General features: G+C 39.0%; 1 protein-coding gene across 2 annotated transcripts; it reads right to left on the reverse strand.

Annotated features, from left to right (window-relative positions):
* Nucleotides 1–569: 569 nt before the first annotated feature.
* On the reverse strand, nucleotides 570–15,701 carry LOC146459992 (major facilitator superfamily domain-containing protein 12-like). Of its 2 annotated transcripts, none has more exons than XM_085088598.1 (10): nucleotides 15,025–15,701; nucleotides 8,927–9,047; nucleotides 7,954–8,118; nucleotides 6,349–6,441; nucleotides 5,893–5,985; nucleotides 5,622–5,662; nucleotides 4,715–4,847; nucleotides 3,876–3,967; nucleotides 2,570–2,691; nucleotides 570–1,831 (listed from the first exon to the last, which is right to left on the reverse strand). In XM_085088598.1, exons 1-10 carry the CDS (start codon nucleotides 15,537–15,539, stop codon nucleotides 1,665–1,667), a joined length of 1,542 nt encoding a protein of 513 aa, XP_084944724.1. In that variant the 5' UTR covers nucleotides 15,540–15,701; the 3' UTR covers nucleotides 570–1,664. The 2 variants fall into 2 exon arrangements, with proteins under 2 accessions (XP_084944724.1, XP_084944723.1); XM_085088597.1 differs by having other exon boundaries at nucleotides 570–1,834; nucleotides 15,025–15,700.
* Nucleotides 15,702–16,956: the final 1,255 nt, after the last annotated feature.

The following is a 16,956-nucleotide window of genomic DNA, read 5'->3' on the forward strand; positions in this document are numbered from 1 at the left end:
ATCTATCACAGAATAGATAGCGAGTAGCGTAGCCAATCAGAGAACGGCATTCGTGATAGAACACTAGTAGATTTATACTAATTACTCTTAGATCTCCCGCATTCTAGTTCACATTTTATTTTCCTTTTTTGTTTGGTTTTTGTATATGTATTTCTTTTAATTCTGCTCGAAGACACTTGCTATCAGCTACTCTCAAATTCGAGTGAAAATAAAGTTTATGCATGTATGTATGTGTCATCATTGCGTTTAAGAACAGAATATTTCTCCTTTAATGACTTCTTTTTCAAATCACTGCCGAAATTTTTATTCTTCATTTTGTACTGAAGTGTAGTTCTTACACATAAAGGATTTCATAAGGTAGCGAGGTGTGTTTAGTCAGTTAAACATCCCTGGGACCTTCGGGACTTTCTGCAACCTCGTTTCCAGAGTCCCTCCTCTTCACGTCCCGGTAAGTGAAGAGGAGGGACCTGGGCCCGGTTGTTCGAAAGCCGATTAAAGCTAATCTACGATTAAAAGTTAATTGAGGTTTTCATCTCGCTCTTTAAAAGTGATTTTGAAGCCTAATTTCAAGCTAAAGGTAAAGAAAAAGCTATGTCAAAACTGAGGGCCAAACTCTTTTGGAAGAATCTTTATTGACCAGTTATTAAACTCGAATCAAAGTTCACGTTAATCCAGGATTAGCTTAATCGGGCTTCGAACAACTGGGCCCAGGAGAACTACAGTAGGTTGGACTTTCTGAAAGTCCGTCGCTTCCTTTCGCGGTCAAGTACAGACGGTCCCTGAGATCTTCACGCTCGCTTTTTTTTCTTTAATTTGTGAGCTCCACTTGTGTCTACTAAGTCTCACACAAGCTCGTAAAACCTATATGCAAATATTATCCCTAGGTTTCTTATAATTGGGTAACGTAGAAATGAGGACGAGGAATTGTTGGTCAGTCAGCAATAAATCTCCAAACAGCTCACCCAAATCTCTGATGCTAAAACCCTTCCCCCCTGTCGTTGAGAAAGTTATTAGTTTACTATTTAATATGTTGTACCACAGGATGCCCTCACACCGTTCGTCGAAAGAGTACCAAAACCAACCTCGTTCTGAGGTTTTCACATCTTCCCGTCCTTCCTAGAGGGCGAGGGAGGACAGGAAGAGGAGAGACCCTGGGAACGAGGTTGTTCTTAGACTTGCTGAGCAAATCAATTCGAGCATGTTATTGTACTCATATGAGTAGAAAGAAAGGAAATATAAAAAAACTAGCAAATTACAACGAATCAAACAGTATTGGAGATCCACTACTGACCCCATTTTTTATGAAAGGGCTTACAAGCCGTTTTGGTTGCCAGGATTCCAAATAGAAGTATGTAAAACAAACTTGGAAGCTGCTAGTAAATCATGATAACACTGACTATTATTTGACCCAGAAGTTATCTTTATGTTTTGTTGTGTTAGTCAATGTAGTTTTTCTGGTTTAAGATTTTTTCTATTTTTTTTTCCAGTAATGTTTGTTTGTTGTTTACGCAGCATTAAAATACATGTCTCGACTGTTTTCAACACAGAAGCTTAAGGTGTCAGTTTTGGGAAAGTAGAATCCGCTGAGAGATAGCCAACACTTTCGTTGCTTCTAAGAGGAGTGGATGGTCGCTGTTTTCAGAAACTGTTTCTCCAAGTCCCTTTCAACTGAGGTCCATTGAACCATAGAGAGGTATTGACTCTGAGGGGCACTCTGAGGTTGTTGTTCCTGGGGCCAAATGAACTGGGGCCTCGCACGGAATACAGGGACCTTTGGAACAAACCAGAGACCACGAACCAGATTGCAGCCACGTATCTGCTGCAGCTCGGCCTTCTGTTACGACGAAAATAAAGACAATGTGAGACTGAAATATAGGGAACTAAACTCGATAAAGAGAAAGCCCTGGTTTAAGGCTCAGCACTGAAGCTGCAAGATTCATGTCCCTGAAGACGTAAACGTATAATCAATGCTCCAGCTTGGTTTGCAGGGCTCTTTGAGATCGAAAAATGGCTGTCAGATAGAAAGCCGATACAGATTTAAAAGAAAAGCAGGACAAGCCCTGGGCCTGGGGCAGTACACCGACAAAAAAAATGATCATCACCGAAATCCGCAGACAAGGACAGAACAGAACTCAGTAAAAAGCAAAACGGAGAGCTGGAATCTCAGGTCAAAGGAAACTTAAATTGGTTCGAGAAATGCAGTGAGAGCTCAAGTCAACTGAGGTTTGAGTCATTTATCTTTCGAAAGTTCCCCATTTAAATGTACGATCAGCAAACCAGAGAATTCGTGCTATGTATAGACCAGTGACCACGGTGATAAAAAAATAATAGAAAAAAAAATTACGATTCATATACTACTGTTCAAAACAGTAGAATAGTAAAAAAAATGTGTACGCTAAAAATAACAATTGCGATTACAAAATATGCATTAGGGGGCTACGGAAACTGCACACATGACAAGTTATAAAAATAATTTTTAGCGGGCTAAGGAGCACTTCCGTCAAACATGGTTCCATTATAGGCCTCCCGGATAATGAATCGCCTGTGTCATCACTTGTTCTGTACGTACCTTCAGGAGGTTGGCCCACGTTTCTCTTTATTAGTGTGAGCAGAGTTAAAAGAGCGACGACTGCTGCTATTCCTGATACGAACACCATGACCTCCCTGTAGTACAGACCGCCAGCATCATCCCTGTTTAACGAAACAAACATCAGCGCGCAAGAAGCAATTCTTTCTCGTTTTGAGTCGCACGCATGCGAGACAATCAGAACAAGCGCTTGCTAATGTACAAGCGCTGACGAAAATAATTTGTCCCAAAGAGTTAGTGGGCTTGCAGTATAAGCAGAAGAACATAACTAAGAAGTAAGCACATTACTAGCCAAAACAAGCCTTCAATAGAAAACTCAGAACTACACTTAACGAAATTTTAAAGGAAGAAAATTCCTATATCATTATATCTCAAATCATTTCAAAAGTTAAATCTAAAGTAAGTAATAAGCAATAGTATGTATATAGCAGTAAGTAATAATCCTTACTTAGTATGTAAGTTACAATCCTTAGTACGTAAGCAATGTAAGTAATAATTCGTTCCTTGTTCTTCTTTTCCCTGTACTTTATCATTTATTAATAATATCATAATCTTTGACTGACCCGCTTAGATTAGCTTGGCTATTTGCGCGCCAGTCCAATGTATCAATGTACCATGTATAAATCAAAGAATAAAATAGTAAGTAATAAAGTAGCTAGTTCCGTGCATATTCATTTGTGCCTCAGCGTTACTAGGTGGATTGGTCATGAGGTAATGATGGCGTTGCTTAATTTTTCGAGTGCGTTAGAATTTCGCACGAATTTGGCGAATTATAGGTGGATTGCATTGCCGCCACGTTGGTGGTAAAAACAAAAGAAAATTTGCTCACATAGTTTGCATAAAAATAGAAATTAACTCCCAGAGGAGAAAAATCTCATTTTTCCATACCACCAACATGGTCGCCATGACGTCACATGCAATCAACCTATAAGTAAACGCTAAAATAAAAGGCATCAGAATACATCTCTTCTCCAGCCTGGTGATTTGAAGTTGTAGTGTATGCATATTTGTTTATAAGACTGTATCTGCATTATCCAGCTATTACGAAAAAAATACTTTTTGAGTCTAAAATTTGTGACTTTAAAACTGAAAGAGATAACAACTGAGTTTGTAAAGAATACTCTTTTGAGTTTAACAACGAGATAACAAGTTTCTAAGCAGTCTTGTAGTTACGTTTTTTTGTTCTTTTAGTTATCATTTATAGTATTTCATTGTGTTGTATTTGTCACACTAAATGGCACTGAAAACCCGCTTGAATCCGATTATTTTAAACACTAACTGGCCTGACCTTGGATATAACACTTGAATGATCTGTATTACGATTCCATTTGACATCTTGTCAAGAAAACTCATGGCTCCATATACAAAGGCTCCGGTTTCCTGAAATGTTTAGAACGATATTGAAAATTAAAAGACACCTCTGTTAAACTACTGAATGAAACACCTCTACAACTAGTCATTATGACTTGGTAAACTATTCCTTGCGACATGGAGGTTTTCGGTTTACCGGGCTCAGTGTCTCGAGAGACGCTTCTGGGCCAGAAGCATCTTTCAATAATCGAGCATGGTGCAGTGTTTACTTCAGTCGAAGGACTTAATGTTATGTCAATCTGTAACCAGTAAAACAAGACCAAACGTAATCTCTGGCGTCTAAAATACAGGACAGTGGGCAAGGCCATTCAATATTGATGCATATTATCATATGCTAAATGTTTTGCAATTTTGAACAAGTGCAGCTCATTTCAGAGAAGACTAGCAGCGGGGATTTTTTGCGAAAGTGTTACGAGGCTGTCGACAGTCGTAGTATAAATTTTGAAAAAATGGTAGCCACTTTGCGATGAGAGGAAACCTGGAATTGGCGATTTTAACAACATAAAAAATGGTAAGAAGCAACTGTAAACACGAACACTGACAAATGGTTGCTTTGCAGTGGGCCGAAAACACACGACTGTCCTAGAAATATTTTTCTTTGTCTACAATGTTTGAACCAAGTTAGGACGAATTTACAATGATAAAAATTTTGCAAGAAAATGCAATCTAGAATTTTGTGTGTTCCTTCAAACAACCCGCGACTGTTAGCGCGTCCACTCTTGCCGCGGCTCCGCGGCAAGCTGACAGTTTTCTTACCACGTTGTCTCCTATCAGATCCTGAGCCAGCATTGTTAATACAGTAACCAACAGCGTTGAGCCACCAATTCCCAACGTTGCACTGGCGCCATAAATCTGACTGCTGTGCGGGGGAATGAACCACATCCACAAACTATTGATCACATCAAAAAAGGAAAAAACTTTAAAAGTTTGAACGTGTTTTTCCTCGAGATAGCCTGTTTAAAGCCATCGGAGTTATGTGATCCGATTTCAGTTTCCACTTACTTCACGGCATGAGAATTTCTGCACTGCCTGACCGTGGTAAAATTTATTTTGTTTTGGAAGTGTTGCTCCAAACAGTGCGCCAACAAAAAAAATTACCAAAAACTGATACATTAATATAGTTGAAGTAGGCTTTTCTAAGGAGTGCTTAATAACACGCTTGATCTGAGCTAAGCATGGTAAGGAGGAGTCAGTTTCCACTGAGAACCTGCATAATTTGAAAAAGAGGTTAGATTTGGATACAGAATAACACCATCATTGCGGTCTTGGCAGGTTCAAGTTCCTTCTCAAGCGACAGGCGGAGGACGTATTTTCAACGTCAGACATGATAACAAGACAGTGGGAAGTTTTGAAAACTGGGGAATATCACTAGGATATTCCCCCAGTTTTAGCAGGGGCATATTCAGTCACGTGACGCGTTTAGACCAATCGCGTGCGAGCAAAAATATTTGATGCATTAAAAGCCTTGTACTAGAAAGAAAGCGAGATTGCTCCGGGGATTCCTTAGTCAAACGCAAGGAAGATCTATGTAATAATCAGGCGTATTTCACGCGGGCCAAATTAATGTTTCCCTCCGTCAGAAGGTGGCCTACATTACTGAATTTCATCGTTCGCGCAAAAGTTTTCCTATTATAGTTTTCGGGTCAGTTAGTTTACAGCTCACCTTGTTCCCATTACGATGATAAGTCCTCCAAGAAAAACAATCTACAAAAAACATAAGGAATTAAACCTTTTACACGTGCACCAATCAGTCACAATGCAGTAACTTACTTCTAGTGAAAATAAAATGGTAAAAAGCCATAATTTTCAGTACTAAGCATTTCAGTACTACTATTACACAACATTTCTCGCCCTCGTTATACATCGGGACTAAATGTAGTTTTTTGTCACTTGGTCGAAGCAGTACGCGCATGATAGATAACACAGCCACTAACCTTTCTTCCAAGAAACTTGTTCAATGGTTTGCTGAAAAATGTAGTTACCAGTCCACTCATGTACACCACTAGTGGCATTATAGCAATAGTTTGCTGAGGATAAAAAGATACATAAAAATCACATATTCGAAAGGTTTTCTTGCAAGAAGCGATGGTACATGCAATAGCGGGACATGGCTCAACTTTTGGCAACAACTGAGACAACGGGAAAAATGCGTCTTTCTTTAGCTTGTGTGGTGAGTGAAAACGTTTTAAGATACTTTCAAAGAAAGCACCGAGCAAGAAGAAGATGAAGAACTGAGAAGTGTATTGTTGATACAACAACCTAACAAAGCTCGCACAAGTTTGATTTTAGGAGCAGTTTGCCAGTCTTGCCTGCAGCGATAGAGGCAACGAGATCATTGAAAAGATTGGTAATGGTTGCTGAAGTCCTCGAGCTCAAACTTGTGCACATACCTTGGAGAGGCTAAGTGTCTCTAAAGTGTACATCGGAATGTAAACCTGTGTTACATTGATGATCAGACGAACACACATGTATAGCATTCCTATCTACAAACAAACATCACAGGAAAATGACGTTAGTTGATCACGATAAAATTATATATTTCTGCATAGAGCTTGCATGAGAGCTGAAAACTAAAACTAAGGCAGCATTCGTTTTAAAGCAAAAAATTCGTTTAGACGATTTTCCGAGCACACAACAAACATGAATTAATCAGTTTTCTTTTCTTTTCTTCTTTTTTTTTTTTCAGATTCTTGTTTTCAGTTTTCGATGGGTGAGTTCCGTTAACCTTGTAACGATCGCGGAGACCGCACTACACATTATCTTTTCTTTGAGTTAAATTTAGTGTTCAATATTAAAGTGCCCCTAACCCTTCAATTTGTTTTCTTTTGGTAGATTTCCATATCTGTGAAGAACTCATTTTCGAAAAATTTTTTTAGAAAAATTGAATCCTTTTTTTTAACGAGCGCTAAAAGTTACTGAAATTTTTAAATTTTTGCGCGCTTTAAGCCCCGCTGGACAAATTTTTGTCTCGTGGGCTCATTAGGAACGAACCAATGAGAAGCGTCCGATATTTGACACTTTCTTAGCTGTGACGTAAGAAAAGGACAGCAGAAGGATTCAGAAGGAATCTTATGCATGCTGATTCTTTTCTCTACATTTCGAGAGTTGCTGCATCCAAAAACCACACATTTTTCAACCGTTTTCTCTGTTTACAATTGAAGCATTACCGCGAATCTTCGGATATTTTTGCACGATGTCCTTTTCTTACGTCACGCTCCATATTTGGCCGAGTGGGGGACTAATGCGAACGACAGGTGAAAATATCGACAAGACTGCCTTCACTTCTAGCGCTCGTAAAAAACAAAGGATTCAATATTTCTCAAAAATTTTTTCGAAAATGAGTTCTTGAAAGATATGGCAATCTACCAAAAGAAAACAATTTGAAGGGTTAGGGGCACTTTAAGTACTGTGCACAAAGAGCCCTTTGCAGGTCGGTATTACTTAATTTAAAATCACGCTGGCCTAAACGACAAAACAGAGGAGATCACTAATTTCCATGAGGGGCATGAAAAAAGAAATCGAAAATAAAGATATAAACTGAGGAGCTGAATACGCAAGAAGACCATTGCACCGACACGCCGGCGACAGCAGATGAAACTCGTCGAAATCCCTGAAATCGCATCCTGGCTGCGTCCTCGCTCGGAAGCCAGACGGGTTTTGTCAGAGATTTTTCACCACCTATTTGGTTCAAGTCGATTGGTCCTGGATTTTTCCATGTTTGCCCGTCGGTCAAATCATGTTTGGGATGTGGGGAGACGATTGATTGAAATGAAAACTATATACCAACATGGGTACTTTACGCACTCATCTAAGATTCTGCTCCATGTAACTTGTCACGTAAGGGAAACCTTAATGAAGCATGACGTCATATCGTACCGAATACGAAGCATTTACCCCATCTTTGTTAGTTTTTCCAAAGTGTTCATGTGCTAAACACAACACGCAAAAATAATCGCACATAACTATGGACAAGGAGCTAAAGGAATCAAGCATACCTGGTAAAATAGCGGCTCTCGAAACCAAGCGGTCCAATTAGAGGCAGACCTCTTGCTGGACCTAGTAGCGAATTGAGCGCTACAGTCACGTGGCTGTTCCTTTACTCCCACGTGAAAGATGATCATAAAGAAGATCCCAGTGCCAACAACGATAAACACCACATACTGAAAGAAGCAATAAAAAATAATAACATGCTAGGCATACTGTCGGTACAGCTGTCTGTGATGCTGGTAAACGCTGTAATAGTATATACTGAGAAACTTCTAAGGGGCAATTTAGGTGGGTTCACACTAGACGTTCGCTCCAAATGTACTTGAGTCTTTAGTGTGAACCCATCTGTTAGCCGCAAAATATCGAAATCTACTTTCCAAGTTACATTGCCGAGTGCCACTAAATTTGAAACTCTGACTTTAATCGGAGAAAAAGATTCTGTAAAGCAAAAGAGAGTGAATCTTTTGAGGATAAAGTACAAAATGCAAGGGTGTAGAAGTGAATTACAACGCATCACTAAATTTGATTTTGGAACAGGCAACATAAAAATAAAAAAAAAATGCTATTTTGACGTAATCTTGAGCTTTCTCGGGCGTTTTTTGTCTCTTTAGTTAATATTTCTCCTATTTGATCGCCTTTGGGGATTTTTTTTTCTTCGTATTTTCCAAAGCAAACTTATTAGGCAAACTACTGTAACAGACCTGACACTGCTCTTCTATAAAATCTCTTGTAACTATTTAATACTTGTTTACTAGTTATAAGGAGTGGAGAAACAAATAAAGGAATAAAAGTACAAAAACTAAGGGACAAATTAATCATTAATAGTTATTGAATGTTAATACAGTAGGTTGACTTTGACTTCAGTCAATGGACATCTTCCTTCTCTTCTGATTTCCAGCTACATATTGTATGTTTAAACAGACAAGAGTGACTAGTTCCTGGTGATTTGAGTCTATGTACAACCTGACCAATTGTATTTACCATAAAAGCAGTGGCATCAGAGGAACCCAGTTTGTTTGAACTGGTGCTATCTTCATTAGTACCCAAAAAAATCCAAGTGACAACAAATACGAAGATGTTGCATGCCCCAGTCGCTGCATATCTACAAATCAGGTAATCACAAACTATAAGGAAAAGCACACCTGTAAAGTGACATAAATTTAAGGCCATCGTTACAGTTATGTAATAATAATTATTAATAATACAGTCAAATCTCTCATAGCGACCACTTCTCGTAAGCAACCACCTCCTGTAAGCGGCCACTTCGTAAACACCCGTTTTGTTTCTCAGTTAAATACTGTTTCAAGAGCTCTCTTGTAAGGGACCACCACTCAAATTTCTTAAGGGACCGCGACCACTTTTTAGGCCAGAAATTACACATGCATATTCTTTTGTTTTCTGTTTCCGGTAAGCGACCGCCCAACATAATCACATATGATCGTTAGTAAATCATTACTCAGAAGTAACAAAAGTTCAATTTTTAATGACACTTCCCCAGACTGCTGACAGATAATAACAGTTTACAGGCAGAGAAGATGGCTTTAATTAGATCTGTAGGTGAACGGGAATTGTTACAGTGATCTGTTCCAAAATGTTATACAAAGCTTCATCAGAAGAATAAATAGATGTGAAAAAATCAAGTAAATTAGTTTCTATTTACCTAATTTTAGCTGCTAAGGTAATATTTTTATGTACTAATTAATTAATCAATCCAGTATTAGGCTTATTTTGTTGATCTTTCCCGTAAGTGACCACCTCCCGCAAGCAACCACTTTGTCGTGCCCCAAGGGTGGTCGCTCACGAGAGAGTTGACTGTAATAAATTGCACTAAAGCATAGAGAATTTATATCTCAGTCTGTGGCACTTGAGGGTACCCTTCAGAATTTTGGTTAGGGGTGACTGGATGACACTCAGAACTTGAACTTGAAACCCCAATCCCCAATACAAAACACCTTAGAATCTTTCCGTTTTTCTATTCTTAGGAAAACTCTATTATTGCCCTATTCGAGACCAAAATAGCTCACATTAAATCACCTGTAGACTGACAAAAATATACATGTACAAGCTTCCATGAAAATTTAGCTGCACAAATCTCAGGCCGCAAAAAGATCCTCCAACAATACGCTCTCTCTAATAATAATATTAACCCAATACCTGATAAGGTTACCTGCTGGAAGATGAAAGCTTTTAATTAATAAATATTAAATATTTCAAGCTGCTTAACCTCTTTTCATTGACAAGCTTGCAAATTCATTTTGAAACACAAAATTCTCTTCAAACATAATTTAAGACATTTAATTGGGGGTGGGGAGTTGGGAAGAGTGGCGGTTTTGGTGAAAAAGAAAAAATCTCCAGATTTCCGTTCTTCAGAGGTTTGAATCTCTGAGCTATGCCTACAAGCTCTTAAGGACTTTAATTTTATTAGCACTTTCCTAGTGCACAAGCAGTTCATCTTAATAATGTAGTAAATCAGGAACTGATCAATCAAATTGTGTATGTCCATTCAGCCAAAACATTGCTAGAAATGATTAACAAAAAATCCTATGTTAGGTTATAAATCATTTTAACAATTAATATAAGGCACCACACACAATTTTCTTTTGGTATTAATTGTTTTAGCTCTATAAAATGCACTGATTACATCAAATCTGTATCTGGTATGAATTACCAATAACAAAAAGGGTAAAACCTGATAGGTAAGGTTTAAACATAGACCCAGGATCTATGGACCCTCCCCACCCCCGTTTTGGATTTAATATTTTGATTGATGTGCATATACCTTATGTTGGAATTCTTCTCTCACCAGTCTCTGAGAGCCGATTGCAAATAGTTCAGTTTTCTCTTCATTTACATGAAGGCCAGAATAAATTAGGAAAAGATCTTTAGAGACGCAAATAAGAAGAAGTAGAAAATTTTATCCTTCACAAAACATGTTAAATCAACTGCCAGAAACGTTAGCTTTGTCTCCTTGCTATTAATTTTTATTCCTTGAATATTTTCGTCTTGCCTGATGTAATCAGAAAGAATTTCCAAAGAAAGAATAAATAATAGTGAAGAAAGAGGATCACCGTGTCGAACCCCTCGATTCACGGAAACGAGGCCAGTAGTAAAGCCCTCATTCAATATGCAGCTTGCAGCTTTAGTAAAAATTGACAAACAAACCTTTAATCTTTTTGCGAAGTGGATTTCCAGCAGCATTTACGCATCAATTTGACAAAGTGATGTGATGTGTGTTTTAGCTTATCAAAATTATGACCTTTCCTCACATTGTGGTTCTACAACTGTCCAACAAAGCATGATTCCTTCACCAGGAAATCTCCAATTTCCACTGTTTTAACTGTTAAGTTATTCTTTCGATTTACCACTTCAAAATGGTTAATTTTCTTTTTGAAAATGGCATAGTTGAGTCTAAAACATGTAAACAATATGGGCGCCACAATATATAGTGGACAAAAACATCCCTTCTAGGAGAAAGCAGAATTTAATCCAGGTTTGATGAATAAGTAAAATGATGATTTGATGTCACAAAGGTAGGGATGAGGGGTTCCCCTCCCTCGTGATATACACGCCAATAATAGATTTTGATTGGGCCATTTTTGTTGAAGACAATCAGAACAATAGATCCCTTCTACGAGAGAGCAGAGTTTCATGAATAAATTAATGTGCCAATTTGTAGCTACCACGAAGAAAAAAAATACCAAGCTGAATTTTTAGACACGGTCTGCCCTCAGGGCATCCCGCGTAATAATCATTTCTCTAGTCTCCTCCCTGGCGCGCCTTGTGGGTTAGGGGGAGGAGACGGCTGACATTTCAGACTATCATCTTTTGTGTCATATAGATCTGTAATAAAAGAATTGGATTTCATTCAGAAACAAACTTTCAGCTCATTACAAAAAATGGTCCAAAGTTCCACCCTGTCTCACATAACTATTAATGCACTTTAGTACTTTTCTCTGTCCCTCAGCTACTTAACCGTGTTTGTTTGAGCGTTAGTGTTATCTCATGTAGAAGTTTTGTAAGCTAACGGGCGTGTTTTTTTATCCACAATTCTGGAATAAGAATGGTTGGTACCAATGGTTGGTACGGAATGCTAAAAATAATTTGGATTGTCTGCATAAAAAAAACCCCATCGGTCCTGGCCGAGTAAACATTGCGTAACAAATATGGCGGCCGACAAAGAGGCTGCCATTAAAGCCGTTATCACAACAATTTTCCTCGTACTTTTGGTGCAATGAAATTAGAAACAATGTTTCATTTTGTCCAAAAGTGTAGCCTGATTTTTTCTCTGGTAAAGATGTATTTGAATCTGCAGCGCTCATCTAGCCGTCCGCCATCTTGGATTTTCATTCGCAACTGATTCTGTTCATTCTGCCCCTGGGAGCAGAATGGATGGAATGGCATTCTGTCCATTCTGGAATAGGAATGCGGAATAGAAAAACGCGTGCATTTTACATTCTGTCCATTCTCATTCCAGAATTGTGAATAAAAAACGTGCCCTAAGTATTGTAGAGTAAAATTAATTATTTATATTTATCGTGTACAGCAATGTAATGTATATATGTTGTAAGGCACTGTCATGTAAGTTGCGTAATTTGTATTATAATATTATTAGAATATTGCTATATTTAGGCATTTTTTTCCTCTATACAGTTAAGTGTTAGAAGTTGTAATAGTGTTCTTTTTATTACAGTAAGTGTTGTATTTTAAGTCTATAAAATTATAGGTAAAAATAATAAAAATTATATAAAAAAGTCATAAACTTTGCAAAAATACTTCTGTATTACAGTAAACACCCACATTAAATAATCTACTTTTTTCAAGGTCAGCCTGAATAAGTCTTCATTTATTTATTGTAAGGTTCTTATTGCGTTCGACAAAGAACGCATTCCTAATCCAGGCGAAATCGAGATTTTTCGACTGCGTATTCATCGACACCAGTTTGGCCCCCCCGAAGAATATTATGCAGGGGCGAGTGACGTCATTTCCATCAACCATGTGCTTTGTTTCTAGCGGGAGTCCTCGCGGGAGTCGAGTTTCACGTATTGCTTCGCGTGTTGGTGTGCTTCCTTCTTGAGTTCGATCTTCTGCTTGCTCTTCAAATACTGGACTGTGCTTCCTTGCTGTGTGGACTGTTATCAGATAAGTTGCGTTGTTTACGTTTGAAGTTAGAGTTACTGGCATTTGGAATCTTGCGAAAGTATTGCGAAAGCTTATCAATGTTCAGTTCCTTCGTTTCAGCGGGAGTCGAATTTCACGTTCTTGCATCGCATTTGGGGAGCTTCCTTAGGATGGTTTCGCTGTTTAAGTTTGAAAGAAGACTTGCGGATTAGATTTAGATTTATCAACGCCTTCACGAAATGTGTACGACTGCGAAGACACAGGAATAAGTTCGGCATAGTGTTGTTTACCCGTTTCACTACAAGAAACCAACGCTGCCTTGTGCTAACTAAATCAAGAGACAAGTTGCGTAGTTTCAGTTTCGGAGATGTGTAGCTCGGCAAATAATTTACCTACCGAGTTTTGTAAATCGGCAAATGGCCATGATTTGTGATCACCAAAGCAAAAAGTTGCCGAGTTGTGTAGCTCGGCAAATGGCCATGATTTATTTCGAGAAAAGCAACATTCCTAATGCGAGTGAAACGAACAGGTGCAGTTGCAATGGCAAACACTTAATCGAGTCATTTGATTATAAGGGATTGCAACCAGTCGGTGGTACCCAGTTTTGTCAGCGAAACGGCCACAGTTTGGTTCCGTTTTACGGGGAACAACTCTACGAGACAGCCAACTTTGTTTTGCGTTTTTAATATTGTTGGAGCGATGTGCGAACGTGTACGCTCGAGCTGGAAAGTGTTCGCTCTTCAAGCGTTTTCTCGGTTCCTTGCCGATTACAACCGAAAATATTGTGCGTTCTTAATCAAGGAAATGCTGTTTTCGAAGATTTGATTCAAAAGATTAAAGCATAATTATGTGCGGCGTACTGGTTTAGCGAGCTAGGTTAAATTCGATTGCGCGTGTTTCCATTCTCAGCTTGTGAAACAGCGGCCGAAAAGTCGCAATATTTTAGTCCACCTGAGTTATCCTGTCATCTGTCAGTAGAAGACACGGTTGCAATCTGAATCAGTTGATAGAAAATGAAGAAAACGGGAAATTGCCTTTTGAGATGATCTCAATAATATTTATGCAAATTTGTAACGCTACGCCGAAGATGAATCGCGGAGGCTTTCAATGTCTCCTCAAAGGCAATGGCAATTTAACGGGCACGTTGACGTTTTCCCGGTTCCTTGCCGAATTCTACCGTAAACTTGTGCGTTTTCAAATAAGAAAATGCTTTTTTCGAAGTTTTCATTCAAAAGATTCAAGAACAATCAAATAATTATAATCTCGCGTAGCAAATATATTTTTATATTTTATTATTTCATTTAGTATATTTCGCTATTTATTTAGTGATTTATTTTTTATTTCTTATATAATTATCCATCTTTTGGCTCCTTTTCCTCTATTAACGCAGATTAACGTGTAGCTCAACTCCCGCTAGAAACGAAGGAAATGAACATATCGATATGCTTTCGCAAGATTCCAAATGCTTGTAACTCTAGCTTCAAACGTAAACAACGCATCTTACCTGATAACAGTCCACACAGCAAGGATGCACAGTCCAGAATTCGACAAGCAAGCACACCAAACGCGAAGAGAAGGTCAAACTCGACAAGCAAGCCACCAAATATATACTATATTATAAACACTGGGTTATAGATTGATACCATTTTTTGCGATTTTAATAAACATGTGAAAAATATCTGGCACTTAATGTAATTTTCTTTTCCCAAATAGTCGAACGCATCTCGCTAATCTCTGATTATTACTAGTATAACAGTTGTCTAGAATGACGAATTTCAGCCTGGACGATCTTAATCCCGACACATAACACAATAGAACGACACATTAAACGCAATAGATGCTATTATCATGTAAATAAGTGGCCCTGTATTCTGTAATTTAGCCCTTAATCCACTTGTTCTTTTATGTGGGTGTCACAGTCTTTAATAATAATTATTATTCCCTTAAGCCACAACACTTGCCTGATTGCTGTTAGGCCACATTTTTCGTTGTCATCATCCGTCAACTCTGGGATCAAACTCAAATGTGAAATTTGCGATGCCGCCCATCCGAACTGAAAAAGAACAATAAACACGCCGTAGTAAAGGAACTTCGCCCACTGATCCGAGTTCTCGCAGCCTAAACATGGATTGAACACGAACGGAAAACTGATCGTAACGAAAATAACTCCAACGAGATGCCAAATCTTTCGTCGACCATACTTGAAGCGGCCTGTGTGATCGGACGCGATGCCCACGAGAGGAGTAGACATTGCATCAGCAACTTGTCCGATTAGCAACAGAGCACCTGCGTTCGTGTTTGAAAATTTCACCACCGTATGGAGATAAACCAAAAGATACGTGAACCACATTGATGCAGATAGATCATTAAGAACGTGTCCAACACCGTAACAAATCCTGGTTCGCCATGTGAGCGGGGTATTTCTTTGACTAACAACGGCGTAATTTATCGCGAATGCTTCACTGTCGACCGCCATTTTTTTCCTACGTGCACAAAACTCGATGTTTCATGGAAGATATGTTGAAATGATTCAATAGGCAACTATTTCAATCCTTTGGCTTACATACGTTCAGTTTCTACCATTTTTCTTCAGCTGATAGAACGCGGATTTCAATTAGGCTTAACCGGCCACAACAACTGAATAAACTTTGTCACACATCTCGAAGATCTTGTGACGTCACGCGATCATGTCACGCCGAAGCGTAACCCACTTCACGTGTCCGTGGCCCCGGGACATAGTTTGCGCACTCCACCTCGTGCACGCAGAAATTTCACCTCACAGTACTGCCACTTTCTTTAAATTTTAAGTTCATTGGCAAAGACAATAAATTTACGATTAACTTTGTCTGGGGATCGACAGAACAGTCGACCACTGGAGCAATATGTGACTTATTTTATAGCTTGGCCAGAGGCTGCAGAGGTAGCTTTCATTCGGAATAAATCTTCTCCCTCTTTCGGAGAGAACTGGTAAAATCCGTTTTCATGTGCCACATAACATAATTGCGCATGTTCAACATTTGTGCTCAAGAATTGGATTCCCAAGATGGATTTTCAAGATTAATTTGTTGCTATAAATATCGGAATAATATCACCTGCGTATAATTCAGAAAAAAAAAGTAGTGATTTCAAGAAGATCGCCAAGCAAAAATTTTCACAAAACTTTGAAAGTGTCGAGCTAGAAGTCTTGCCTCTATGCGCGTGCAAAACAAAGATTTGAAAAGACGCGTGAAAATGGTTGCATCGAACCATTTTCATTGACCAATCAGATTAGAGAGCGTGATCGATTTTACCAGATGTTTTCTCCGAAGATAACCTGTCTGGGTATGAGTAGCCTGCGCCTGCGCCGCACCTCCGGTAACAACCGTCGGCGCAGGTTACGTAATGACCAAGCCACCTAAAAACAGCTATTACCGGGGGGTAAAGTCCGTCTCCAGCGCAGGCTGTGGTATAAGATAACCCAGGAGATAAGAAATCAATGTAGCTTTTGGCGCCGTGGGGATTAGTCTCCTTCGCAGCCGCTTGGGCCGGAGTCACACAATGCTCCCCGGACTACGTGGGGATTAACTGGTTTGTTTTCCAAACTCCTGACGCCCAGGGGTCTGCCGGGAAACACATAAGAGCAGCGAACTTTTTTTCGCACGTACGAGTTTCATTATCAAAAATACGGAAGTAAATTGTTCAATTTCTTTCGACATGCGACTGGGACCGAGAACAACTGTTATGCGAAAGTTCGTGAGTTTGGAAACGAGTCGAACAGTAACTTACGATGAGGCTATGCTTTAGTTTCACTTGGTGAACCACGACTGCCCACGAAAGGGAAGCTTGATTGCGCTGCTAAAATTGGACTCAATCGCAATTTTAAACGTTTAACTCAATATCATTGTTGTCCCAAT

The sequence above is a fragment of the Pavona decussata genome, unplaced genomic scaffold (assembly GCF_977016875.1).
Source record: "Pavona decussata unplaced genomic scaffold, jaPavDecu1.1 SCAFFOLD_215, whole genome shotgun sequence".
Classification (NCBI taxonomy): domain Eukaryota; kingdom Metazoa; phylum Cnidaria; class Anthozoa; order Scleractinia; family Agariciidae; genus Pavona; species Pavona decussata.